Source organism: Aspergillus lucknowensis (genome assembly GCF_044049455.1).
Source record: "Aspergillus lucknowensis strain CBS 449.75 chromosome Unknown BJX67scaffold_37, whole genome shotgun sequence".
Classification (NCBI taxonomy): domain Eukaryota; kingdom Fungi; phylum Ascomycota; class Eurotiomycetes; order Eurotiales; family Aspergillaceae; genus Aspergillus; species Aspergillus lucknowensis.
In genome coordinates this window covers 79689-105194 of record NW_027263581.1, presented here as the reverse complement: position 1 = coordinate 105194, position 25506 = coordinate 79689, and the positions used below count along the sequence as shown (strand labels likewise).

At 47.0% G+C, this 25506-nt stretch overlaps 8 protein-coding genes across 8 annotated transcripts; 4 read left to right on the top strand and 4 right to left on the bottom strand.

The window, feature by feature from the left end:
- Positions 1 to 3088: 3088 nt before the first annotated feature.
- On the bottom strand, positions 3089 to 4261 carry BJX67DRAFT_360285 (trypsin-like serine peptidase). The gene has a single exon (XM_071029750.1). It carries the CDS (start codon positions 4197 to 4199, stop codon positions 3228 to 3230), a length of 972 nt encoding a protein of 323 aa, XP_070883759.1. The 5' UTR covers positions 4200 to 4261; the 3' UTR covers positions 3089 to 3227.
- Positions 4262 to 4734: 473 nt separating this feature from the next.
- Positions 4735 to 6122, top strand: BJX67DRAFT_199081 (Metalloprotease). Its single transcript, XM_071025429.1, has one exon. It carries the CDS (start codon positions 4951 to 4953, stop codon positions 5764 to 5766), a length of 816 nt encoding a protein of 271 aa, XP_070883758.1. The 5' UTR covers positions 4735 to 4950; the 3' UTR covers positions 5767 to 6122.
- BJX67DRAFT_373611 (MFS transporter) lies at positions 6088 to 7818 on the bottom strand (the record flags this gene model as incomplete). The annotated part of the gene is made up of 3 exons (XM_071031421.1): positions 6088 to 6702; positions 6769 to 7359; positions 7441 to 7818. The coding sequence occupies 3 exons, from the start codon at positions 7816 to 7818 to the stop codon at positions 6088 to 6090; spliced, it is 1584 nt and encodes a 527-aa protein (XP_070883757.1).
- A 279-nt stretch (positions 7819 to 8097) lies between these two features.
- Positions 8098 to 10755, top strand: BJX67DRAFT_360279 (uncharacterized protein). Its single transcript, XM_071029749.1, has 6 exons — positions 8098 to 8413; positions 8474 to 8702; positions 8754 to 9244; positions 9297 to 9469; positions 9516 to 10010; positions 10062 to 10755. Exons 1-6 carry the CDS (start codon positions 8357 to 8359, stop codon positions 10312 to 10314), a joined length of 1698 nt encoding a protein of 565 aa, XP_070883756.1. The 5' UTR covers positions 8098 to 8356; the 3' UTR covers positions 10315 to 10755.
- On the bottom strand, positions 10750 to 11574 carry BJX67DRAFT_360277 (uncharacterized protein). The gene is made up of 2 exons (XM_071029748.1): positions 11067 to 11574; positions 10750 to 11012 (listed from the first exon to the last, which is right to left on the bottom strand). Exons 1-2 carry the CDS (start codon positions 11181 to 11183, stop codon positions 10821 to 10823), a joined length of 309 nt encoding a protein of 102 aa, XP_070883755.1. The 5' UTR covers positions 11184 to 11574; the 3' UTR covers positions 10750 to 10820.
- BJX67DRAFT_199055 (uncharacterized protein) lies at positions 11502 to 13260 on the bottom strand (the record flags this gene model as incomplete). Its single annotated transcript, XM_071025428.1, has 6 exons — positions 11502 to 11861; positions 11933 to 12043; positions 12097 to 12372; positions 12420 to 12778; positions 12838 to 12989; positions 13037 to 13260. 6 exons carry the CDS (start codon positions 13255 to 13257, stop codon positions 11613 to 11615), a joined length of 1368 nt encoding a protein of 455 aa, XP_070883754.1. The 3' UTR covers positions 11502 to 11612.
- Positions 13261 to 20496: 7236 nt separating this feature from the next.
- Positions 20497 to 21027, top strand: BJX67DRAFT_360270 (uncharacterized protein). The gene has a single exon (XM_071029747.1). It carries the CDS (start codon positions 20572 to 20574, stop codon positions 20836 to 20838), a length of 267 nt encoding a protein of 88 aa, XP_070883753.1. The 5' UTR covers positions 20497 to 20571; the 3' UTR covers positions 20839 to 21027.
- Positions 21028 to 22370: 1343 nt separating this feature from the next.
- Positions 22371 to 24906, top strand: BJX67DRAFT_383407 (ABC-F family ATP-binding cassette domain-containing protein; the record flags this gene model as incomplete). Its single annotated transcript, XM_071033451.1, has 7 exons — positions 22371 to 22442; positions 22496 to 22676; positions 22723 to 22935; positions 22993 to 23185; positions 23238 to 23331; positions 23384 to 24478; positions 24535 to 24906. The coding sequence occupies 7 exons, from the start codon at positions 22371 to 22373 to the stop codon at positions 24904 to 24906; spliced, it is 2220 nt and encodes a 739-aa protein (XP_070883752.1).
- Positions 24907 to 25506: the final 600 nt, after the last annotated feature.

Genomic DNA, 25506 nt, shown 5'->3' with positions numbered 1-25506 from the left:
TATGGCCTTGAGTAACCGCGAAAACTCATCGGATTCTCATCGATCACTCTTTTTTTCATAAGAAAAATATTACTTTGGCGCCGGATCTAAACTAAGTTCTCAGTACAGTGAAACGACAAAAGTTTGCATCCCCCTACTGGATCCACAGTAAGCACTAGTACAAAAGTAGATTCCGCCTTCCCAATTTGGCTAGATTGAAGCTATCCATGCCTTAGTAATTTGTATACTAACCATCTGCTTGGAGGATTGCCTGCACGCGATGAGGCATTATATGGCTTAGATTTTGAAGTACCTGCTTGTTAATTGCATGCCATGCCTCTATAGCAGCCTGTATAAGCTTTTATAGAGTCTTATTATTATCTATGGCCTTTTCTAACTCAGGGTAAAGCTTATAGATCTTCCCTTTCATAATTGCGCCCACAGGTTTTCAATGGGATTCAAATCTGGAGAATATAGTGGCTATTCCATGACTTCCACGCCTATCTCCTCTAGAAGCTCATGTATAAGATAGGCTCTGTATATAGAGGCTTTATTATGCATAAAGATATCCCCAGGGTATAGGATATTAGGAAGAAATGATTTATAAGCTCCATGTATAACCCATGTAGTTATACCTCCCCTGTTAGATTAGGGTCCGCCGATCAATCCGTAGGAGAACGCCTAGGGATATCCTTGACAGGGTAAAGAGAATATAGAACGTTTGGGGTCAAACGAAGTATAGAAAGAGGCAGATAACCAAAGTGATTGGTAAACAATAGGTGTATTGTCAATCTGGTTAATAACAGACAGAGAGTAAAACTTTCTAGGTACAGGTAATAACAGTCCTTATATCTCCATCATCATTATAGCCGCCATATTCCTCAGCTATGCTGGCTATGTCTATCGTCATACTCATCATAGTCCGTGACTCGGATGGCTATGATCGTATTTCTTGGCATCATATCAATACGTCCATATCGCTATGATTGGGTCGGCGTAACATACCTCCGTTAGCGTCGTGGCAGGCTGCTGCGGCACACCAGATTCATTGGCTGCCAATACTCGAGTTTCCTGACATCCCCATGCAACTTCTGGATCCCCTTCTAGTAGAAGCAGGCCAGTTTGTTGATTAAAATTAAATATAGCCCAAAACATCTACTTTATACCTTTCCTATAGCGTACTATATGGACATCTTGCTTGATAATTTATTATTTGGAAAACTAGAAAGTCTATATTCTCTATAAACCAGCACCATGCTCTATAGAATATTTATTAGACCAAATAACTTTGTCAAAGTCTTCTGTAGAGTATGACACATAGGTTTCTGCCCATTTTAGCCTCTTTATCATGTTCTTAGGGGTAATTTCAGGCTGCTTATATTGCCTCCATTTCCGCATATAAAGTGTGTGAAATAGACATTGGATAGTACCGATGAAAGGGCTGCTTTAAACTGCTTCAGAAAGCTTGCGCATCTTGATACAGTAGTCTTGCTCTACTAGCTCGAGTAGATGCTTTTATTCCTCTTAAGAGATCCTTTTAGGCCATCTAGAGCGAGGAGAAGACTTCTGCTCTCTGCGAGTACGCTCGCGCTTTATTGTTGACTGGATTGTTCGAGATAGAATATGGGGATACCGCTGGTGGATCATTGTAAAGGTCCAGCCAATTACCTTCAGCTCACAGAGCCTGGGCCGGATATCTAGTGTCAATTCCTTGCGTGGCATCGTTGTAGACACTTCGACTGCTTCAACACCACATATAGCTCTCTACGCGTTGTTTTGGCTGGCAGAATAGTTCCCACTAATACTAATTAGAAAGCGGTTCTACTAGCGTGTTGGAGTGGGGAGGATGCAAACTGTTATCGTACCACTGTAGGTATCGGCTTCCCTCAGGTGGATATGTGGGGCAGCGGTCGATTGGCACTCGGTTCTACCAACGTTAGCGCTCATCAAAGAGAAAACGATCTCAATATGTTACAGAATTGTAGTAGCCTCTATCCCACGCAGCAGTAGGGATGGGCGCCAATAAGTTGCCGTTTATAATTGGCTAGCGCAGCAGACTGTTCGTTGCATACTTACCTAGCCGGCTGCGTCAGGTTGAAGTCCGGAGTTCTCATGTTGGGGGGATTCAAAACAGAAGGGTGCGTACCGATCCAATGATGTATTCTATCTACATGCCTTCTTATTTGTTATATCTTCCACAGCCTTTTAATATTGGTTGTTTTGGTCCCTTGAAGCGTGTATATAGAGGTTTGGTTAAATCAAGAATATGCTTAGGGCTCCACTATATTAATAAATTGGACTTCCTAAAGGCCTATCCCATGGCCTGTACAACTATTTTTATGCCTTAAAATATTTAAAGTAGCTTTACTACAGCTATTATACAGCCATTTAATCCCTAGCAAGTTCTTGACAAGTTAAATATCTTGCTTGCTATACCTACTCTACCAGGAAGTTGTGATAGCGCCTCTACAAGCTCCTTAACACTAGCAACACCTTATACAGTTTGCCAATTTCAGAAAAAAGCATCTTCGCTTAAGAAGCTACTTAAAAAGGGTCTTAAAGTCCTCTAACTCCTTTAAAAACGGCCCTACAGCAAGTTCTAAAGGGCTGCGAGATTGCTCTATACAACACTGCCTATCTGGCCCAGGAAAACCACAAGATCCACGTGGAAAACAAGAAGGCAAGGCAGAAAAGGCGTCAATCTAAATGCTAGATACCTAATAATGAAGGCCTATCAATACAGGAAGGTGGGGACAAGGATGGAACAAAGCAAGGCCAGCCTTTACAGCTATTAATCTTGGGGTACTCCTATCCGTCCAAAATCCCCAAAGCACCTAAGCAGAGATTGTACTTGTTGGTTATAGTCTCCTTGCAACTCTCCAAGAAGCTTTTTCCCAACTTTTCAACTCCCAGGCACCGCGCTCCTTGTCAAAACAAGCCTCAGTCACTTTAGAGTTGAAAGTCATGTATTTCCTGAGATCTAGCTTGTTGGTGATCTTGCTTAGGTATCCCTGCAAGTAAGCAGACTTGGAATAAGATGCACCGTAATGTGATTATCTTTACCTTCTATATGTTTAACCTCCAAATACATATAACTTGATCATAGATGTTTCTTAGTATGGAAAGTTCATGAAATTAGGTTTAGGCTGCAGCCTAAACACGCAGTCAGGCGATGGTTAGAACTACTAGCATCAACAATTACACTGAAACGGTCCCTCGAGCCCGCTATTGCTGAATACCAGCAGTAATCAAGACCAGTTTGTCTGGCCATACACAATGAGATCAACCATTGCCTTCCCCCCAGCAGTCACGCTATGCCAATGCGTTCCGCTAAACACACCCGTCAAGCTATCATTCTCAAACTCCTTCCCGCTCATAACCCCGATACACCTTTGCTGTCCTGTCACGATACCAAACATCGGCCCACCGCTCCAGCCGGGCGTGCTGAACGTGTGAGCCTCTAGCTCACGCCCGGTGGCGCCTTCAGTATCAACCTGGTGAAGTTGGACGCCGCGCTCCACCATCATCACCTGGCCGTTCATCGCATCTCCGGGATATCCGACAGAAAACCACGAGTTGGGAGGCATGTAGTTAGCGTTATTGCCCCACCAGCTGCTCCCAAGCCAGCCGCACCTGTCGCCGAGCGGTTTGTAGAGACGACAGATGACGTAGTCCACGCCAACCACATTGTCGGTGTTCCGCACGCCGCGGAAGTCCGAAACGTAGCTGGAGCCGAATGGCTCAGAGCCATTCTTGTAAGCTGGCACGAAGCGCATCCACCACCCTGTCATTGCTCCCGTGCCGGAATCTGCCCACGGGGCGCAGTGACTAGCAGTCAGGAGCAGATTGCGGCCAACAAGGGCCGCGCTTCCGGTCCAGAGCGGTGCTGAGAAGTTCGAATTGGCGCCGACGAAGAGCTTTCCGCTGCAGCAGAAGGGGTAAGAGGTGTAGTCGACGACCTGATCACGTTCGACGACGCGATCAAGGCGCGAATCGCGTACCATTCTTTTGAGTTCGTCTGCGTTTCGGGCTCTGAACTTGGTGGTCTTGCAGCTTCCCACGTCAACGATTTTGAGGTCTTCGGGAGTGAAGCTGTCCGTCGTGGTTGGGGCTTGGGTCAACGAGGCCACCTGGGAGAGATCGAGTCTCTCGGCAGTTTTTCCGGCAAAAGCCTCGAATTTGTGGACATAATTGCCGTTAGAAATGGTTTCTTGGGGCATTATGGGGATAAGTGAAGTTGTTGACGCAGGTTATAACTTTGATACAGGTATATAAAATATACTGATCCGGAAGAAAGAACTACCAACAGCCAGAGAGTCATCGAGATTTATAAAGCACTGGTCATACGCCGGTCACGGCCAAGTTGGATCTAGAAGTACGACGACAATGTCTGCTGATTCTTCCATGAATTGAAAGAAGTGATGTTCAGACTATGCTATTCGTCGCTTGTCAGACCACTACAACGCAGCGGATATTGGGCGCGCCCAGACAACCCGAAAGTTTGGTTCGGGTCAACGAATTGGACCAGCGCACGATGAGGCTCGTTGATGGCATTGGTCCCTGGGTTCTCCGCAGAAGCTATTTGTGTCACGCTCCCCAGTACGGGCCATGTCTCCGAGCGGTCATCTGTCGGGGTCGCTCTGCACTCGGCTTGGAACCCTGTTGCTCGGCAGTAGATCTAGATTCTGCGGCCTTGATCTATAACAGATTGATGACCCGACCATCCAGTGTGGTCCAGAGTTACGCACGTCGGGTGATTATGCTGCCCACAATCTGGGATCCACCTTAGAATGCAGTCAGTATGCGGCTGCGCAAGCAAGGGTCATTAGAGTATAAGTACAGCCACCTCTACCGCAGTAGAAGCTGCTCGTGTTCTCTTCAAGGCAGAACCTCGAAATCATATATACTAGGCTGGATCATAGCAAAACAAACTGGTGTGGAACTTCCATTGGCCCACCAAAACCATTCATCATGCCTCATCCTCAGCGAACCATCAAACCCTCACGTGCCAATCTCATTCGAGGCCTCCAGGAGGAAGTTGGCCCCGAGGCTCTGAAGACTCTCAACCCCCAAACCACCCCATCACAGCAACCCCCCTCTGAAGCCGCAACCCCCGCCTCCAGGGTGGACTGCTATCCCTGCGTCACCCAAAAGCCGACTCCCGCGGTATTCGCAGGAAGCACGAGTATCGCGTCCCTTCAAGTCGGGCTCGGCAACACGATCCCCCGCTGGAAAGCGAATACAACCGTCAACTTTGCGACCCTCGCACAGGGCTATCCCAAACCCGAGCTTGCTCTGCTAGCCGCGAGCAAGTTGAACGAAGCAGCGAACGAGTGGAACTCCCTCGACCTCGGCGTACGCTTCGAATGGGTCGAGAAGATCGAAGACGCGGCATTTGTCCTGTGCTTCGCGGAGGAACGAAGCCCCGGGACACTGGCTGAGGCCTTCTTCCCGAATGACTTGGACCTCAACAATTTGAACGTCTACCCGGCTGCGTTCCGGCCGGGGACTGTGCAGTATCTGAAAAACATCTTTTTGCACGAGCTCGGGCACGTCCTAGGGCTTCGCCACGAGTTTGCGCCGGAGAGGGAACAGAGCGCGAAATCTGTGCAGGTTGGACCGCGGAATCCAACTTCGGTGATGGGATACGAATTCCCGCCCCAGTTGCAGACTTCGGACATCGATAGCACAAAGGCCTTCTACAAGTTCCCTGGTCAAGGTCTCGGGGTGGCTCAAGGTCAAGGTTGGGGTTCACTACGCATTGTGGACTTTGAGGCTAATAACTAAACCCTGATTGAGTCGGTGTCCCACGGGGATACGTAGGCCGTCAGGCTGACAAGAAAAGTGAATTTGCTCTGTGTACATCCCAAGATTGACATGGAATATTTCATGGATGGTATTCATTAATATTCTTTTCTTTTGGGTTGTGTCATGCGCCAGGTATTAATAAAAGGGGAGATATCGCTATCTATATGCAATGGAAAAATGAGCGGATCATATTCTAAAGTCAAGAAATCGGAAACAAGCCGGTCTGTTCCTATTCCAGGTCCAGGTAAGATGATTATGAGAGTTCAAGGGATAGACCTCTGTCACAAACTGTGTGATTCTTCAACCCTTCTTGCCGTCCAGATCTACCGGCCACCTCTCACGAATAGTCTTTCCGTAACTGGTGAAGAAGATTGGCACTGGAACGAATGCAAAAGCCAGGAAGCCCAAGAGAGAGTTCCCCCACCCTATACCAAGATCCGCGAACATAGTAGGTCCTGCAAGTGGCAGGAGTGCGCCAACCAGCGACCTCGAAGCCGTTAAGGCGGCGTTGGCAGAGGCGGCATACTTGGGGTAGCAATCAATGACGTAGGTTTGAATCGGCATGTATACGCCCATCATCCCCACGCCGAAGGGAAACATTCCGATAATCGGCGCAATCCAGTGTACGTGCTTGTCGGCTGCCCAACCGTACCAGAAGAAGGATATGGGGAGGATGCTTGAGAAGAAGATCATCAGGGGCAAGCGCATCTCGGGCTCAAACTTTCCGCCGTTCTTTGCGGTTGACCGGACAAGGATACGATCGTTGGTGAAGGCCATAAAGGCAAGACCGGCGAGAAAGCCCATACCGATGCCGAGGTAGGCAAGCCCGGACAGCCCACTGGAGAAGCCATACCGAGAGGTAAAGACTGATGAAATTGTGGTGAAGAACAAATATAGAAGACCGTAAACGAATGCCTGTACCAGAGTAGGAAATTGTCAGCCGTGGTGCATCGAAACTGCTCGATGGGACGTGGATCTCACCATGTAAGTTGAAAGAAGCAAGATAATGGGCGACCTGACGAGCAGAAGCAGAGGTCGTAAGAGCCCGAGTTTCAGAGCCTGTCTCACGGCAGCCGGTCCTGAATCTGCATTTCCATCCAGCCCATCATAAGCACTGCGCAAATCTGTCCGGCCCGTCTCTTTTGCCATCTTCTCAAGTTTCCATCTAATAAGCACCGGTGCGAATGTCTCCTGGTTAAGCAATTCGACCGCTGCGGCCAAGACGCCGCCGGCAATAAGCAACACCCAGAAAGCCCAGCGCCAGCCTGCATTCTCGCCAATAAAACCGCCTGCGATTGGACCAACTACCGGTCCAACAAGAGGACCAAGCCCCCAGATAGCGGTTGCCTTGCCCCTTTGCTCGACTGGGAAGAGGTCTGCGATGACTCCAGCGCCCAGCGTAATACACCCTGCGCCTCCAATGCCTGCGAAGAAACGGCATATTATCTCGGTCTCGATGTTCTGTGCAAGCGCACAGCCGATCTGCCACACAACAAAGAACCAATTTGCCGCGCTTAGCACAATGCGCCGTCCGTAAATCTCACTCAGCGGCGCGAGAAGGCAAGGCCCAAACTGCAAATCGTTAGTGGGGGTAATGCTGTGACAATTCTCTGCTAGTCTGTCACACAACCCATTGAGCTGGATACAACATACCGTATAACCTAGTAGGAATACACTGACGGTAAAGGAAAGAAGCGTCTCGTTTGTCTCGCCAAAATCGGCCGCCATGAAGGTGACCGCAGGCGAGAACATGCTCGACGCAAGGGGTGATATTAAGGTGCAGGCACTGATCAGGAGGAGCAGTCCCCATTTCTTACCAGGGACAAAGTTCTGAGGATTGTCGGGGTCGTCCTGTCCCTCCCATCCTACGATACCGCGAGCAAGGTCGGTTACGGGAAACAGCTGTTTGTTGGGCTGCGGATCACCGCTAGAATCTACTTGTTTCTCAATGTCGCGGTCGTCGGAGGATGGCCTGTCGTTGCCGACTAGGGTTGACAGGCTGCCGTCTGGGGTATGCTTCGGCTTGTCCATGGGAGTAGTATAAAAAAGAAAGATGCGCTGACAAGCAACGTGTGGCGGAATTGGCACCGAAGATATATCCAGAGTGAAGAAAAGGAGAGACAGGCTGCCATTTTACGGAGGGAGCACCCATGGGCGAGATGGCGAGATGGCACTGCGTGGTGCGTTGCTATCCGGGCCGATTAGATGGCCAGGAACCGATAACACCGGTTGCAAGTGCACAAGTCTACCCCAGAAAACAATCTACTGCCGCTTCACTAGATGGGCGTGTTATGCATCACTTTGTGCATCAGGGGCATCAATGGAATTGTGCAGTCCTTGTCCAGATAACTGCCGTGGTGGAGACTTGATCTCACCAACCAAAATCCTAACCCTACTCCGAGTAGGCATTGCATCGGCTGACCTCGGAATACTGCTCCACTGTGGATTCAACTCTTTCACCTTTTTTTTAGCGGAGGCATGCCGGTAACTTGCTCACGGTCGGCATCCCGGTGCTCGATTCTTTCTCCCCGACCCGTGCATTCGGGTGCATCATTGACGGTAAATCTCGATGGAGCCATCCCTCACCCTCGATAAACCAAAATATTCTCGAGTTCGAATGCGAAAGGTGCGTGCTCTGACTGCGATGGTCCGATGCATCCCGTGGGTCTGCTCACATGTTCTCCAGGCATGTGATTATTGCAGGCGCGGCAAGACCAGGTGTGAGAAGACTGAGGGCTCCCCATCGTGTATTGCATGTGAAGGACGAGGTATCGCATGCATCATTACACCTCGAGCCACCCCGAAGTCTTCAACGGCGCACGTCCCTCCACTGACAATTGAGTCCGACGCTTCAACATTCATCTCCGGCAAGCAGTGGACAAAGGTCGCTCTGTATGACTGGATATACGGCAACGGTATGCGTCAAATGCCATCCTTTTACAGAGCACTCCGACTGATTTAGAAAGCGAGTTCGAGCGAGCTGCTCAACGACCGTCGCCTAATGTCAAACTTTGGCGATGATGATTTCCGGGACAACGTCGAGTTTGCGCTCTCATGCCTTGCAAAAGTTGACTCCGGCCCTTGCGAAAATGATATCCTGGGAACTACAGTTCGTCCGCGAGAGTTCATACCGTTACCGGATGAAGGAGAACTCGTACAGATGATTCTCGGGTTCGCGGACTCGATACACGTCGCCTTTCCCCTCTATCGAGAATATATTGACAGCTGGCTAACGGAACGAACGTATCTCGACCCTCGAATCCGTGAGAACTTACCATCCTGGGCATCCCTGAATATCGTCCTGGCGCTGGGCTATAAGTACCAGATTCTACAATCTCCACAGTCGGTGGAGAACAAGCGAAAATGCGACGGATACCTCAAGAATGCCCTTGACACGATCCCGAGACTGATTTTCAAATCTCCAACCTTGGCTGATGTGGAAGCTCTATTGGGCATGGTTCGTTCTCTTAGCCGCCCTGCCTGCAATGGGATATAGTTAATCAATTCAGGTGCTCCTCATAACTTGCAGTCTCGAATATCCGTTATCTCACGGCCTACTTGGTGTCGCTATCCGGAAAGCCAGAACACTCGGGGTTAAGCACGTGCAGCCGTTTGAAGGTGAGGGTTTGGTTCAAGAACAGAGAGCGCGTGTCTTCTGGATCGGCTACGTGCTGGACAAAATGTAAATCGTGCCTTGTTCTGCCTGCACATCTGTCTGACGCGCCCAGGATATCCTTTATCCAGGGTCTTGCGCCCTGTGAAGATGATAGCAGCATTGACGTTGAAATGCCACGTTCCGGAAACGACCACGCAGGCACCATCAGACTCCCCAATGGGTTCCGGCTTCCCATTGGTCAACACCTCTGCCAGCTTGCCGTCATCAGAGCCCGTATCTTTAGATCACTCTACTCGAGCAATGCACGCTACGACCCATCTGAAGTAGAAGATATCTTATCACAACTCCGCGCATGGAGAAAGTCCGTCCACCCAGAATGCGAAGTTTCGCTGGATGTCATGGAAGGGACCTCTTTCTCCAGGCTCTCAATTGCCCTTCTTCTCCTTAATTATCATCACACAGTCATCTCCTTATATAGAGCAGTGTCCCTCGTCCACACGGATTCCCCAAACTCTCAAATAATACCCCTCGCAGCCTGCACACATTCCGCTCGAAAGGCACTTCGCCTGACGCGCTACGTCCCAGTCTATGCGCCATTTGGAGTTCGGTAAGTTTTACTCATGCCCTCGTTCCTCCCATGCCTGTGTTGACAACGTAGCGGCGTCCTAAACTCCGTCTTCGCCTCCTTCGTCACACTTACAATGCACATTCTGGACGAACCCCGGGGCTCCAAGGCTCGAACCGATATAGGCATACTGCAAGACTCCTTCAAATTCATTTCTGATTTGGTACAATTCAATAACAACTTGCCCGGGCAGCAGGCAAGTCAGCTGGTGTCGCTGTTGACGATCTGTCGCTGGCACCTAGACTCCGCTGAGCGGGCAATTCGATCCGCTCAGAGTATGGCCTAGAGGACTTTTGATTTGAGGGTATTCGGTGGTCAACAAATAACCTTCTTCTTCTTCTGCTTCTTCTTGTTCTTCTTATATTTTGCTAGGGTTATTCGCGGCATGGGAAGCGGCGAACATGGTCTAGGCGTGCGTAGCCTGAGCTGATCCTTGTGGAGACATGGATATATATCACTTGCTACAGAAACCAGAAAACTACAGGGAGGCTAACAGTGATTTCCGTGCGCAAATTTGTAGGATGCCTACTTATATGTACTATGTATTGACTATCATGCCGGCCATGTCTACATGTTGCTTGGACATCGTGGTAGCTGGCACTCAATCTGCCACTTATCCCATCCTATAATCACTTTAGTCTGCTCATGGAGCCGATTGTACACCTGTAATAGCCGGAGCTGACTGAAGAAAGGCTCAGGACACAGCCTGAGGCAGTGGGCAGGTATTTAAGAAACAGCCTATATATTACCCCTAGACTCGTTGCATAATCACCATAAGCAGACACCGTCTCATCAAGCGGCCTCCTCAGCCCCAACGCTCTTGCCGTTGTTTGCGAGAGAGGTAGTGGAATTCCTGGAAGGCTGTGTTTTCTGGGTTGGCTTGGGGTTGGCAGTAGAGGAGGCCCATGAGGACATAGGTGCGGTTACCAATAGAAGCGTTCCTGGTGAGCAATTGGGAGTCGTACTTGATAGCTGATCGTTTTCCTAGGAGTCGTGCTTGTTAATTGAATTGTCATTTCTAGGGCGATGGTCAAGTACATGTCTCGTATCGGCATGGCTGGCCTTCTGCGAGTCTGTCGAAGATACCCCGATTTCGATGCGATGTTCGGAGGAATCAGTCACGTTAGGTGTAAGTCCCTCCCGTAAGCTCTGCATCTCCTTGCCCCTGCTTTTTCTAGTTAGACGGGAATTTGACGGTTCTGCGACGGAGAAAGGAGGCTGCCGGGGCGCTGCGACGCGCTTAAGGGTGAAATCGAGCACGAGCCCGACATCGACAGCTTTGTTGATGTTGTCTGTATCTCTGGACTTCAGCCGTGATTGCAGAAAGTGGTGGAGAGATTGTCGATGGGTTGCCCTAAGTTAATCTACGAAATCGCACTGCCATCCAGACCCTTGAGCCTCACCGTCGATGTTCATCGGCGCAGAATTTCGCGAATCGCCTTGCTTTGCCTCTTTACAACTGTAGCCACCGGGCAAATGACAGACTCCATCCGCTCATATTCCTGCAGGACCTCAGACCAGTCAACAAGCCAATCTAACACCGACTCAGCCTCGCCTTATAATATTCCCATTATATCTCAATCATTAATCCCGAGGCCCAAGCTCAAAGCTGCCTTGTGTAACCCGCCCTCCACGTTGACCAAACACTGATCGGAGCACGCCCTTCCAGGCAATATTACTCTCGATAAGACCTTGTTTTCGCCACAGCGACCACCCCAGGAGAACAGCCAGCGTCAGCGGAATCGACACCACCCAGAAAATCCAAAAGTCTTTTGATACCTCGATAGAGGCGTTGTCAGGGGCCGTGTTGAAGAATTGGCTACCGAAGATTGTCTGCGTGGATCAGTACCTCATAAATGTATTGAGCATTGGACCTACTTGGTGTCTTGAGTGTGAGCACTTACAGAGACAGTGGTAACAGGCAAGAATATCAATGTGACGAACGCAATCGTCGCCATCGTATTACTGTCAGCCTGGAGGAATTCGTTTCCCTCTTGGGTGACCAGATGAAAAGACTACAATGACCTCAGCCATAGGTACACTACAAGATCAGAATAAATTGACTCACCAGCGCAATAACATTCTGCATCCGTCTATCCAGACTCCTCAGACGCAGCTTGACGGTTTGAAACTCCGCTTCGACCTGCGTGATGGACCTCCGCGTTACTTGACCGGCAGCTCGCTCTTCTTCTGTAGACTTGGGAGAGAGGTCGCCGTGGTGCTTGGAGAGATTTTTCATCGTCTCTAGAGCTGCTTCTGAGCTCTCTTGGAGGAAGATAATGTGCTTGGAGATATTATGCAGGCCGGTGAACGATTCCCTGTCACGGTTCATTCCAAGGGCTTTCTGGTAGATGTCAGCGCCGTAAATAACAGACAGACAGACCGACGTACAATCTCAATTGATGCAAATACCCGCGACAGCTCCGAGACTTTTGTATCCATGACCGCAGAGAGTTCGTGCAGGATCACCACAAACAGGCTCAAAGGATCGCGGACGACCCCGTCCTTGACGGCCACGTAAGGAATCCTTAGAAATCGCTCCCTCAGCATGCGGTGTCCGCCGAAACAGAGCAGAGTGACGCCTTTCGGGAGGCCTGAGGCAATATACCAGCGTAAGTAAATCCGCGAAAGGATCCAGGTAAAATCACTATGTCTATAGGACTGCCCCAGTATGGGGTCTGCGATTACCGGCTCAGACCCGGGCGCCTCGACGACGGTGATGTTCTTACAGACGAAGTTGAACCAACAGCCTACGCACCTTAGCTCTGTCTTCTGTATACCTCGGAGGACTTTGTAGGGCAGGGAATACATCTGTATCCATTGCTGGTATCCATGGAGCCAAACGAGTGAGTTGTAGAACGGCCCTCACCTTCGAGAAAGGCCGTTGGAATGGAGTAATGCCTCGCAAGCCATAAGACACTTTCTCTGAGTAGAGATTCTGGTCGGTTGAGTTCAGGGAAGCTGGAGGTCTGTTAGAATTCAACCATCCATTCAAGAGCGAGACAAACATGACTCGAAGCACCGGCTTGGTCGCAGCAATCTCGTCAAGAGACAGAATCTGCGAGACTGGATATGCCTGGTCCTCAACCCAGTCAAGCACCTCCAGCTGCGAGGCCGCCGCAGAGACGTGTCCTGGATTCTCCTTTTCGCATGTATACGCCGCAAAGACAGCAGGATCATCGAACACGCCCTCCATTTTCGATCTGGTATGTTGCTGACGAGAGTACATAGCGTGTCAAAAGTTTCCCGACACTTAGCGCGTACCTCGGGAACGCGTAAACAGTACCACAACTTCAACCACGGTTTACCCAACTACCATGAGGTCATTCGGAACCGAAATAAGTGGAAATCGAAGGCCTGCTCAAGAGCTTTCACCAGAAGCGCGTTCAGCTATTTTATATAGCTTGAAGGTTGGGGAATTGCTAACTAATCTTGCGCGCAAGTTCAAGGTGCACTGCTCGATAATTTATAATATAAAGAAGTGCTTCCTACAGCACAATATCATGAGATCGCGCCCTAGGAAGGGTTGACCTTAGAAACTTAATAAAACAACTAAGTGCTAGGTTTATTGCATGGTACGCAAGCGCCTGGATATCTCGTGGAAGGCCTTGACAGTTAAGACCCCCGGCCAGCATTCTATCTCAACTATTCAACAAGCTCTAAAGAAATATCATATCTGCAAGTGGCGGAGCAAGAAGAGGATACGTTTATCTAAGGAAGTAGCTAAAAACACTATAATTTTGCGCGAAGATGGCTGCGAAATCAGGCCTAATATACCTGGGTATTCTCCAACAAATGTTTTGTTCAGCGCGAAGCAAATAAACACTTTGAAATTTGTCTTTTAATACTAGAAAGAAGGCTTTAGAGAGGATCTAGTAAATCTCTACTATTATAGGAAGCCTATATTACAAATATTCTGGGGCGCTATCTAGCATGATAATCAATCAAAGTTAGTAGTCATGGAGAGGGATAAGGACAGCCCCTAATAGGGCTATACAGCCAAATCCTATATAAAAACACTAGAGGAAAGGCTAATTAAATACTACAAACCTGGTACTCCATTTCAGCAAGATAATGCTTGAATTTATATAGCTATCAACACGCAGGAATGGTTTGAATTGCATAGGATTTATATTATTAAATAGCCTCTATATTTGCCTGATTAAACCCTATCGAGCACGTATGGAATCTCTTAAAGCGGAAGCTTATTGAACTTCATCCTTGTCTCTATTTAGAAGGTCAATCTTGAAGCAATTGGAAGCATTTTAAAGAAGCTATCCAAGAATCTTGGTGGGCTATTCCGCAGGCCTCAATCAACAATCTAATCAATTCAATGCCACGCAGGATAATAGCAGTTTATCAAGCTCGTGGCTGGTATACAGAGTACTAAATAGCTTCAATTCGCATGTATTTAGAAGCCTTAATTTGTTGGGGTTGTTGAAATATTAAGCGTTGAAGTATATATATATTTTCGTTGTAGGGCGGGTGTCGGGAGACTTTTGACACATAATTTTAACAAGGAATCGAGACCCTGAGGCCCTTTTGTCCGTCAAAGCGACAGGGATCAGCGGAGAGAATGAAGCTGAGCAGAGGTTGCAGAGCATGAACTCGGGTAAGGACCTCGAAAGATTTGCCTTGTTCATCCTTCGAGGCTGTAATTGGACTCTTTTTCTCATCTTGTAACCCTCATCCTGCCATTTGACCTTCAGGCTTCGATTGTATGCGAAATGTCCCCACCTGGGAATGAAAAGCATGGCGGCGGCTACAGCCCATCCTTGACGTCCAGATGCTGCACGACGTTTCCAGACCAGTTCAAAAATAATTCAGCAGCAGGCAGACTCTCTATCCTTAATCACCCAAGTCTAGGTCAAGGTTGCCATGTTCATCCACCAAGACCAGAAACAAAGACGTCTAGCACAACAACCAACCCATATGGTGATAACTGTTGGAGGCCTCGGTTAGGTGACTAGCCGAGGTCATGTGACCACACAACCTCCCTAGTAGGTCGACACTCAGTAGCTAGAGAGAATCAAGCAACTTTGTTCTGGCCAACAGGTTATGAGCCCCTAGACTCAGGATATTCCCCTATTTTGAAGTCAGAACAACCCTTTATAATCCATTAGAACCCTCCTGCAGCAATTTAAGTGCTATTATTACTTCTAGTATTGCTGTAGCAGAGTTTTTAACCATTTCCAGGGCATACTGTTGGGTTGAGCCGACAGGATCCTATATTAGTTGATGAATCAATGATCCTACAAGCTGCTAAAGAAGGTTTAGTTGATTAGCAATAGCTGACATGTTAAATACTAGTCAGAATACTAGAAATCCTACCATTGCTGATCAAACAACATGCCAGGGCTACCTGCTTCCTGAGTCTCTAAGCGAGAAGCTGGAAGGTGTACTGGACCACTTAGAAGGCAAGGAGGACTTTAAGGACTAGAATTGGCATGTATAATCAATCCTACAGGCTCAAAACCTAGATCAGCTAATTAACAGCACTATTCCACGTCCAAAAAACAATGATCCAAACCACAAGTGTTGGGACGACATATCGGCCCAAGTAGCCTTATGGCTAAAGAACCAAGTATCCAAGCAGGTTACTAGACAGCTGCAAGCATCAGGACCAAATTTGAGGCTTATAGATGAGCTCTATGACCAAATAAAGAAGATTGTTATTGGCAAAAGGACTACATAATATAGAATTATAGGGATCAAAGCTATAACAATAACAAGAAACCAATTTGGAAGCATTATAGAATATATTAACATGTATAAGGATGCCAATACCACAGCAGACTATATAGGGGTCAATATTGGCCCATATCTTGCTGCCCTTGCGGCCCTCCACAACCTCCACAAGGATCTACCAAACTGGGTCCTCACCCAGTAATATACCTTTACCAATAACATGGTAATAATATACTAGTAGGCAGACTTCTACAACCTCTACAATAAAGCTATCTCGCAGGTAACAGCCAATATCAAACTCTCCACGGCTGCCCCAAACTATACCAACAACAGAGAGGGCAACAATAATAAAAGCTAGAAGAAAAAGGGTAAAAAGACCAAGCAAGACAGACCAAAAAACAGCCAGTTAATTAACAACTATATCAACTTATTCAGAAATGCAAAAAACAAAAAAAATCATAATAGCTGCTACATATACTATAAAAGCCCTGGTTATAATGCAGATTCCTGCTACTATCTTAATCCTAAACAACAGAAAGAGGATTGGCGGGCCCATGATAGTTATTAGGCGTATTAGCCAAAGTCATCAAAACCCTTGAATTCAAAAAGCAAGGATACCAGGCAACATGCAGCCATGGAGGCGTCATATAGCAACAATGACTTTGAATTCGCCACTATAGCAGCAGCCACAGTACCCTCGGGTAGTAGGACTAGACCATGGATCTGGGATACCAGCTTGGCCTGATATATAGTCACAGACCAGGGATATTTTACCTTGCTACACCTATATCAGAAAGATGAGAGCCCCTATACCTACCAAACAGCAGGGATATCAGACAGCAAGACTCATGGATATAGGCAAGCTAAACTACAGCTCCAAGATCTTTATAGTAAACCACAAGAGATCAAGATTAATACTTATTACAACCCTAATATAAAATTCAACCTCTATAGCATCGCTCGGGCTCGGGAGAATCAGTTAAATTGGTCTGTAAAAGACACAATAGTCCATGATTAGTCAACCAACATGCCTATATCATTTACACCTAAGCAATATGGGGTCTACTGCCTTAACACCTTCCCCCTAGATCCCGTGGATGACAAGGAGTTCGTTGCCGCGGCGGCAGCTAATATTAATGAGACCCTTCTGGCTCACCATCACCTTGGCCACGCCAGTATCCCAAAGATTAAAGGTTCTGGTCTAGTCCTGGGTCAAATTCAACTATTTATATGTGATACATGCAATAATATATACTCCAAGAGACAAGTCTCCCAAGAAGTCCAAAGCAGCAAAGATCTAGATGCCAATAACCCTACCATGCTGTGGTACACCAACATGCAGACAATAAAGCTAATAGGCCACGGCAGCTACCCATACTACCTAATCTACATTAACACGGCAACCTGCCTGACATCTATATACATATTAAAGGATAAGGGTCAGGCCTTGGGGAAACTTTTGCAGTTATATAAGTAGTTAAATACTAATACAGGCTGATATCCCCGGCAATTCCTAATAGACAGGGGATTGGAATTCAAGGTATTCATTCAGAAGGTTGCTAATAAAGGCATCACATGCAAAATAACCCCTCCACAAACTCCCAAGCCAAACAGGCTGTCTGAATATTTTGGAGGCTATCTAAATGGCATAGCCCGGGCCACTATTATCAACAGCAGTCTCCCAGAGGTGCTGTGGCCAATAGCTATTGAAACCACCACCTATATTGTGAACTGGCTGCCCCGGCCAAAGGATAAAGATCCAAGAGCCCTAATATATTATTAGAGAGAATAGTTCAAGCAATCCAACCTGAATCTGCCCCTGAAGCACCTCCAAGTATTTAGCTGCAGGGCATGGGTTCATATCCTAAAAGAGGACCAAGTTACTACTAAGAAGATGGGATATCAGGCCAAGCTCGGGTACCTAGTTGGCTATAATAGAGATTATGGCCATGTCTTTAAGGTATGGGTTCCTGCTAATAATAAGATAATAAGGTCTTGGGATGTTGTATTTGATAAATCCTGTATATATCGTGATGATTATCCTAATAGTAAGCTATTAGCCGCAGATGTAGAATCCAAATTGCCTACTAGCAATCCTGGAGAACCTACCATGGTCTATATATTGAAGAATACGCCCATACCACAATACCCCAATATACCGCCACAACCAGATACTGCACCCAACAGGGGTGGATTAACCGAGCAAGCTAGCCCAGCGGAAGAGCAAGTTAAGGAGGTTATTAAGCATGTGAAGGAACAATATAGGGATAGAGATGTCGAGATGCAGGATGCCAGCCTAATATTACTACCAGAGACCCCGGAGGTTAGCTATACCCAGCAGATTAAATCCAATATACCTGTAGGATCACTACTGGCAAGCCGAGCCAACAGCAGGGATCAGGATCCCGAACATTAACGTCATCAAGTTGCTATTTGGCCACCCGAGACCCTATAATGCCTAATTCTATACCTACCTCGCCCACCACAAGTCCTTCTACCTTGGCACCAACCTTTTGGAGAGAATCCTGACCCTCTACTGTCATTTTTTTAGTTGCAAATAGCTAATACCAGCCATGAGGAGCATATAAGAGCCCTATTCAGCTCGGGGAACATCCACACGTCAAACTTATTAACTAGGATCCCCGAAGCCACAAGAGAACCCGAGAATTGGCCTGAATTGCTTCCTCCTCTGCCTCCTCCGCCTCCTCCTCCTCCCGTTGTCCCTAAAAAGCGTGGAAGACCTTGGAAGGACCATGCAGCTGAGAATTGGCCTGTTATTAAATTGATGGCTAGGGAAAGGCGCGTGTTAAAGCGAGCCAATAAGGGGATTCCACCTACATGGCTCGGGAATGAGCAATTACTCGCAGTGCTTGATATTGTCAAACCTTCAGAGAGACTTCAGGCTACTAATATTAGGATCCTACAGTCCTATAAAGAAGCCATACAGTTACTATATGTGGACTAATAGAAGGCTGCAATAGTAACTTAATACAATAATATTGCTTGGATAAATGCCTTTATGGTTGTCCCGAGGCCTACACGGGCTAAGGCTCATATTTTGCCTGGGAAATAGGTATTTACCCTAAAGCAGGATAAGGATAACTTTGTTAACCATTTTAAAGCACGCTAGGTCATATATAGGAACAACTAATAGCCTGGAATTAACTTTTATAACTCCTTGGTGCTGGTGCTATTGGATACAGCAGTCCGCATGTTCTTTACCATGGTCGCAGTAAGAAAGAAGAAGATAAGGCAGGTTAATATTGTCACTACTTACCTCCACGCGGCACTAAGAGATTATTGCATCTACATGCACCAACTACCTAGATTTGAATCCCCTGGAGGATTAGACAAGATTTGGTATTTAGATTAAGCCTTGTATAGCCTTTAACAAGCAGGCCATCTATGGTTTAAAGAGATCAAGGGAAAGCTTATGGTTATGGGATTTATACTACTATACAAGGAGCCATGCATATATTACAGAGGTAAGGCCTATATTATTATATAGATTAATAACCTAATACTTGCCAATGATATAGAAGCTGGCATCAACAATATTCAGGCCAATCTTGGGGAATTGTTTAACCTAAAAGTAATCAGGGAACCAACCCAATTTCTAGGCTGCGCCATCCACCAGGATCCTGATTCTAGCATTATATTAATAAGCTAGGATACCTACACCAAGGATATCCTTACCAAGTATAGTATAGCAACATGCAGTAGCACCAACATCCCCATGAATCTGGTATACCAATCCTACCATGTAAAGCTTAAGAAGCAAGAATCTAGCCCGAGTGATGCTAAGAACGCTAAATTGGCTCTGGTTTCCAACTTTGCAATAGTCCTAGGTTAGCTCAACTAGCTTGTTACTAAAACATAGCCTGATATTTAGTATGCCATATTCCAACTGCAATATTATATAAGCTCCCTAATCCAATATGACCTAAAGGCCGTCAAAAATCTACTATAGTATTTAAAATGCCACCAATATTGCCTATAGATTGGTCAAAATCCTGAAGCGGGTCTATAGATCTATATCAACACCGCGTATTAAGATCATGCTGATGGTAAGAGTATCAAGGCATTTATAATACTCTACACAGGCAGCCCAATATCTTGGTCCTCTAAAAAGGAATTAGTGCTTGCCCCATCTACAACCATTACAGAACTTATTGCTTTCGACCATACAGTCAAGGAAGCATTATACATCTGGAAGCTTGCTATAGTACTTGGCTTACCAATCAACAAGAAGATTGCAATATCAACTAATAGCAATAATGCTGTCAAATTGCTCCAGAAAACAGGTTTCTTGCTTACTACAAAGTAGCTAGATAACCATTTCCTATTTATTAAGGACCACCTAGAAGCAGGCAAGGTTAAATTCTTGCATATTGACAGGACGCGTAATCTAGCCAATAGATTTACTAAGCCACTTAATACAGGCTGTTTTGAAGCCTTTGTAAGATTAATTAACCTTCAAGAGGTCATCTAGTAGGCTAATTTGCTTCTTATTTTTATAGAGGATATTAGAATAAGGTTTTTTCCATGGTTTTTCCCCGTAGTTCATGTGTTTTTTCCCGCGTTTTTATCCTGAGTTCCGTATCTTAACACCAGGTGTTGTATCTAGACTACCAAATTAGGAAGGTTGCCAGCCTCATACTAGCAAGTTGCCTACGGGGGTATGTTGGAGGCCTCGGTTAGGCAACTAGCCGAGGTCATGTGACCACACAACCTCCCTAGTAGGTCGACACTCAGTAGCTAGAGAGAATCAAGCGACTTCGTTCTGGCCGACAATAACAACTACACCAACAAATCCAGACTAGACCATCTCAACCCTCCAGGCCGCGTAACGACAATGCCACATCTCCAGTTCCGCGGTGAGAGGCATGGCAGGGATTACGTTCACCAGATTGCTCCATCCCCAAATGGCCCACGATCAACCGATCATCCGCCGAGCGACAAACATATCATTGATCTTTCGAGCCAGAATAGGATTAGGGCGCTCACGGCGCCGACCAATGGAGGCGCTGGAGTGAAACATGATGGATTCGAGCGGCAGGGTGGTGGTTATGTGCTATCGTTTACGAAGCCGGGCGAGGAAACCAGACAAAGGAACATGTGATTGTATACTATCTGGTATACCATCCTGATGGTAGGAGAATGGTATACAGGGATACGCAACCTGATTGGGTATACTGCTTGATATAACAATCTAATAGTAGGAAAATGGTAGGAACGGAGGAATATTTAAGGACGCTTATTTCTACTATACCTAATTTTCCTATCTTCGTGATTAATACTACTGTTATTCCAGAGTAACCTGTTTAAAGGATCTTTGCGAAGCAACTTGTCTAGTACTTACTCTACAGGCTATAGTATATATACTATAGGCTGGCCCTGCCCTTTTACCTTGACTTCACCCTGACTGTGACAAGTCCTCATACTCGTTGGACGTGATCGCGCCAGGTAAGAACAAGTCAATCCAAACCATTTCGGAAGTCCCGAGTGAGAGCCCGGGGTTAGAAGCGCACGAGAGGTCGTCGCTTCGATAACAATAGGCTGTTCTTGCTTTAGCTAAAGTCAAGACAGCCTAAAGAAAAATCTTATCCAGGTTAATAAGACTATAAAAGCATTAATAAACAATAACTTGGTAGCATGTGGTTGGAACATGAATATAGCAGGCAAAGTTATTAGGGGAAGCAGGGCCTATATTAGCATGATATATTTTTATAACATACTAGCAGGTAATTAAGTATACAATTTAATAGTTAAAAGGTTGGCCTGTGAAAAAAGCCTTGACCTCTCAAGTACTTTCCTCAAACCTTGGGATTGTCTTGACCTCAGCCCTAAAAGTAGATTAACTTAGTCAGGTTTACTTTATCTCCAACTGGTATCAAAACTAACCATGGTGAGGATAGGCAAAAATAGAACAAAGCAAGGCCAGCCTTTACTACCTATAATAAAGTCTCTTACAAAGTATTAGATAAAGGATTATTGCAAAATCTTGAATTAGAGTAATCTAAAGCTAGCACTTAGAATAATAATAGCATTAATCATAAAAGCACAAGTAAGACTAGATAAAGTGGTAATGAGCGTTCTTAAATATTCCCCGTGTTCGACGACCATCCCAACTACTGCCTCATCTGGAATGGAGGATCAGTCTCGGCTTTTTGAGTGACAGTTGTTTCATTTTCCCGCCGTTATTGAGCGGGAAGACTCAACATTCGCAGGGCTGGAGACTCAGATCGACTGTATGACGCTGCAATCGGATTTTTTGCTGTGTTGTGACTCAACAATTTGGATGACCTGGCAGCAAGGTTGATTCCTCAGGCCGCCAAGAAATCGGCTATTCCGCTTTGGGTTCCCGACTGGATTGCGCCTTTTCTTGTTTTGAGTCAACTGAGCCTCTCGCCATCTCTCGAACAAACTTCAATTCTTGGAGCGGAAAGGGGCTGATCTGTCTTGGATCATGAAGCGACTGAATATGTTTATAATTAGCGTTCGCCGACGCTATATGAAACCATCCTCAATCCCAGCAGTTGTTTGGGCAGCAGGACATCTACTCAACTTCAATTACGGACAATCTCTTGATCCTGAAGCAGCAACCTTCTGAAACAGATTCGAAGACGTGATTAATTGGTTGCGGATATAGACATGTCGCCCTCTATTATCGCCACGTGCAAGCAAACCCGGTTTCACCTTCTTGATGAGAAACCGGCACGAGAAGTGGGTCGTAAACACAGATCTATTGTATTGGGGCTCTGACACGATTTTTCTAGATTGACGTAGAAAATCTTACTATTGCAGTTGTCTCACACGCGGAAGACCCCGCACAAGCAAAGACAAAAGCAAAGTCCAAGGCCAAGGCTGAAGCAAGAGAGCTCATATCCGATGCCCATCTAAGGCTTAAGGCCGGTATTCACTATGGATTGGTGGGCCGAAATGGGACTGGAAAGTCAAGTAAGTCGCTAGACTATAATTGACCAGCTGGCTGATGCGTCCGTAGCGCTTTTGCGAGCCATGGCAGACAAATTGGTGCCAGGAATACCGCATTTGACCCGAATCGCCATTCTGCAGCAGACAGATACTGAAGCCCAAGAAGGACTACAAACATTTGGCAAAGGAGGTCAGGGACAAAGGGACGACGAGAGCAAGCCGGTCCTGGAGTATGCAATAAGTAGCGACCACCACAGGAACGAAGTTGTTGCGAAGATGAACTGTAAGATGTCGCCACGCTTTCCCAAGATGAATGATTTTTGCTCATAATTATCTCTAGTTTTGTCGAACAGTTTCGAGACAGAGGACACTCTACACCCCGTGAGAGCGATTCGAAAAATCCGGCATGACGAGATCGGAAAGCAGCTTTTCCTAGCTCAGAAGAATGCCAATCTCAAAAGTGGCGCGAGGGGCTTACAAGCGCGCAAAGAGTTGAAGGCTGTGGAAGCGAAGTTCCAAAGTTCTAGAGAGTTGTGAGTAGGCTTCTTCTCAGATTCGATCAGGCACATCGCTGAGATATTACAGACTGGAGCAGGAGGATGTTGACGCCGAATCTGCCAAACAAGAAACCCAGCTTGCGGCAGACAAATTGCAAGATTTGCAATCTCAATTTGAAGCAGTAAGTAGACGGAGGCTCGTTGCACGACGGAGACGCTAAGTAAAATCTTTAGATGAAGGTTGCCGATGTAGAGCAGCAGGCTCGTCAAATTCTCCTCGGGCTGGGCTTCAAGGAAGATATGTTGGATAAGCCATACCACACGTTGTCCGGTGGCTGGCGTATGCGATGCATGCTGGCAAGCATTCTGATCCAGAACCCCGACATTATGATACTAGACGAGCCAACCAACTTCCTAGATCTGCTAGGAGTAGTCTGGTTGGAAGAATATCTGAAGCGGATGCGTGATTCGTCGCAGACAACGATCGTTTTAGTCTCCCACGACAGAGACTTTGTGGATGCAGTGTGCGAGGAGATTGTCATTCTGCGAGATCAGAAGCTCACATACTTCAAGGGCAATCTTTCCGCATACGAAAAGGACTTTGAAGAACAAAAGCTGTACTGGGGCCGCGTGAAAGAGGCTCAGGATCGACAGATTGCTCATATGGAAGCAACTGTCCGTGAGAGCATCAAAGTAGGGAAGAAGACCAACGACGACAACAAGCTCCGAATGGCCAAGTCGCGACAAAAGAAGCTCGATGATAGGATGGGCGTTCAAGTGAGCGCACGCGGAGGCAGGTTCAAGCTGAATAGAGATCTGGCGGGCTGGCATCTAACTTCCCGCGATGAGATCGATGTCCCGCAGGATGAAAGAGGCGTCTCGATCCAATTGCCCGATGCTTCCGAGCTTCGCTTCCCAGGACCATTAATCTCCCTTGAAGGAGTTGTTTTCAAGTACAGACCAAGTGCACCTCCCGTGTTGAAGGGAATCGACCTTGTGATGCACATGGGAGACCGTGTTGGTATCATGGGCCTTAATGGCTCGGGAAAATCAACACTGATCCGCCTTGTGGCCGGTACTACGGTACCCAGCCAGGGAAAGGTCTCTACTCATTCGCGGTTGAAGATGGGCTACTACGCACAACACTCCATCGAGGAACTTCAATCGCTAGGGCAGAAGGACCAATCACTAACCCCACTTGCACTGATGGCAAAAGACGTAGCCGGCGCGCTAAATGAAGGGCAACTACGGGGGTTGTTATCATCATTGAACCTCCAAGGGAGGATAGTATCCGATGTCCCTATCTGCCGATTGTCAGGAGGACAGCTTGTAAGTACCGGAAAGACCGCATGGGAAGAACAGCATTACTCATATTAATCACATAGGTTCGTCTGGCACTGGCCCGAGTTATTTGGAATGCGCCGCACTTACTCATTCTTGACGAGATAACGACTCACCTTGATTTCCACACAGTGGCAGCCTTGGCCTCCGCATTATCGACTTTCAACGGCGCTGTCCTGCTAGTCTCGCACGACCGGTTCATGGTCCGGGCAGTGATAGAGGGAAAGCGAGATCTAGACCATAAACTAGACGAGGACTTTGAAGGCATCGAAGAGGAACCGAGCAAATCACAGCCACGGCGTCGTGTCGTCTACGTTCTAAGAGCTGGCGTTTTGAAAGTCCAAGACGAAGGCGTGGAACAGTTTGAGAGTAGTTTAGTGAAGAAGGTGCAAAAGATGCTACCTGCGCAAGTGTAATCATACTCAAGGTCAAATCCTTTGACCCATAGCAGGGGTATGTCATACCGGGGTACCTGATACAAACACTAACCCCTCTCGATATCTCAAGTAACTCTCAACAACTAACCTGGATGATGCCCATTCGTGGTTCGTGCGGCCTCCCACGGCAACTATCTTCCCGAACTATAACGTTCCAGTTCGTTTTGTTGAAGACCTGGCCTCCAGTGTATTGCAAGTCAGAGCCAGCTACACACTAAACCATAATTCTCTCGGCGCCATCAGCAAGATTTCCATAGCTTTCGAGCAGCTTTCCCTTTGAATTGTATACATCCCTAGTCAGACTTTCTCCAAACACGAAAGGAAACGACCGGACCAAGAAATACATCATTGCACCAGTAAATCGGAGGATCGTACAATCAGCTCACCACCATGGTAGTCCCGTTGGGCGGGGGTCAGTGGTTCGCAGATCCCGTTTGCTTCTCAGGGCATTCGGCTTGCTTCCCTGGACATCTGTAACAGTTCGTGGGATTGCAGTTCGAGCTCCCAGAAGATAATCAAGTCTGTTGTGTCAGGATATATCGTTTCAGCCGCGGTTATCGGCTGCCTCGGATTATCCTA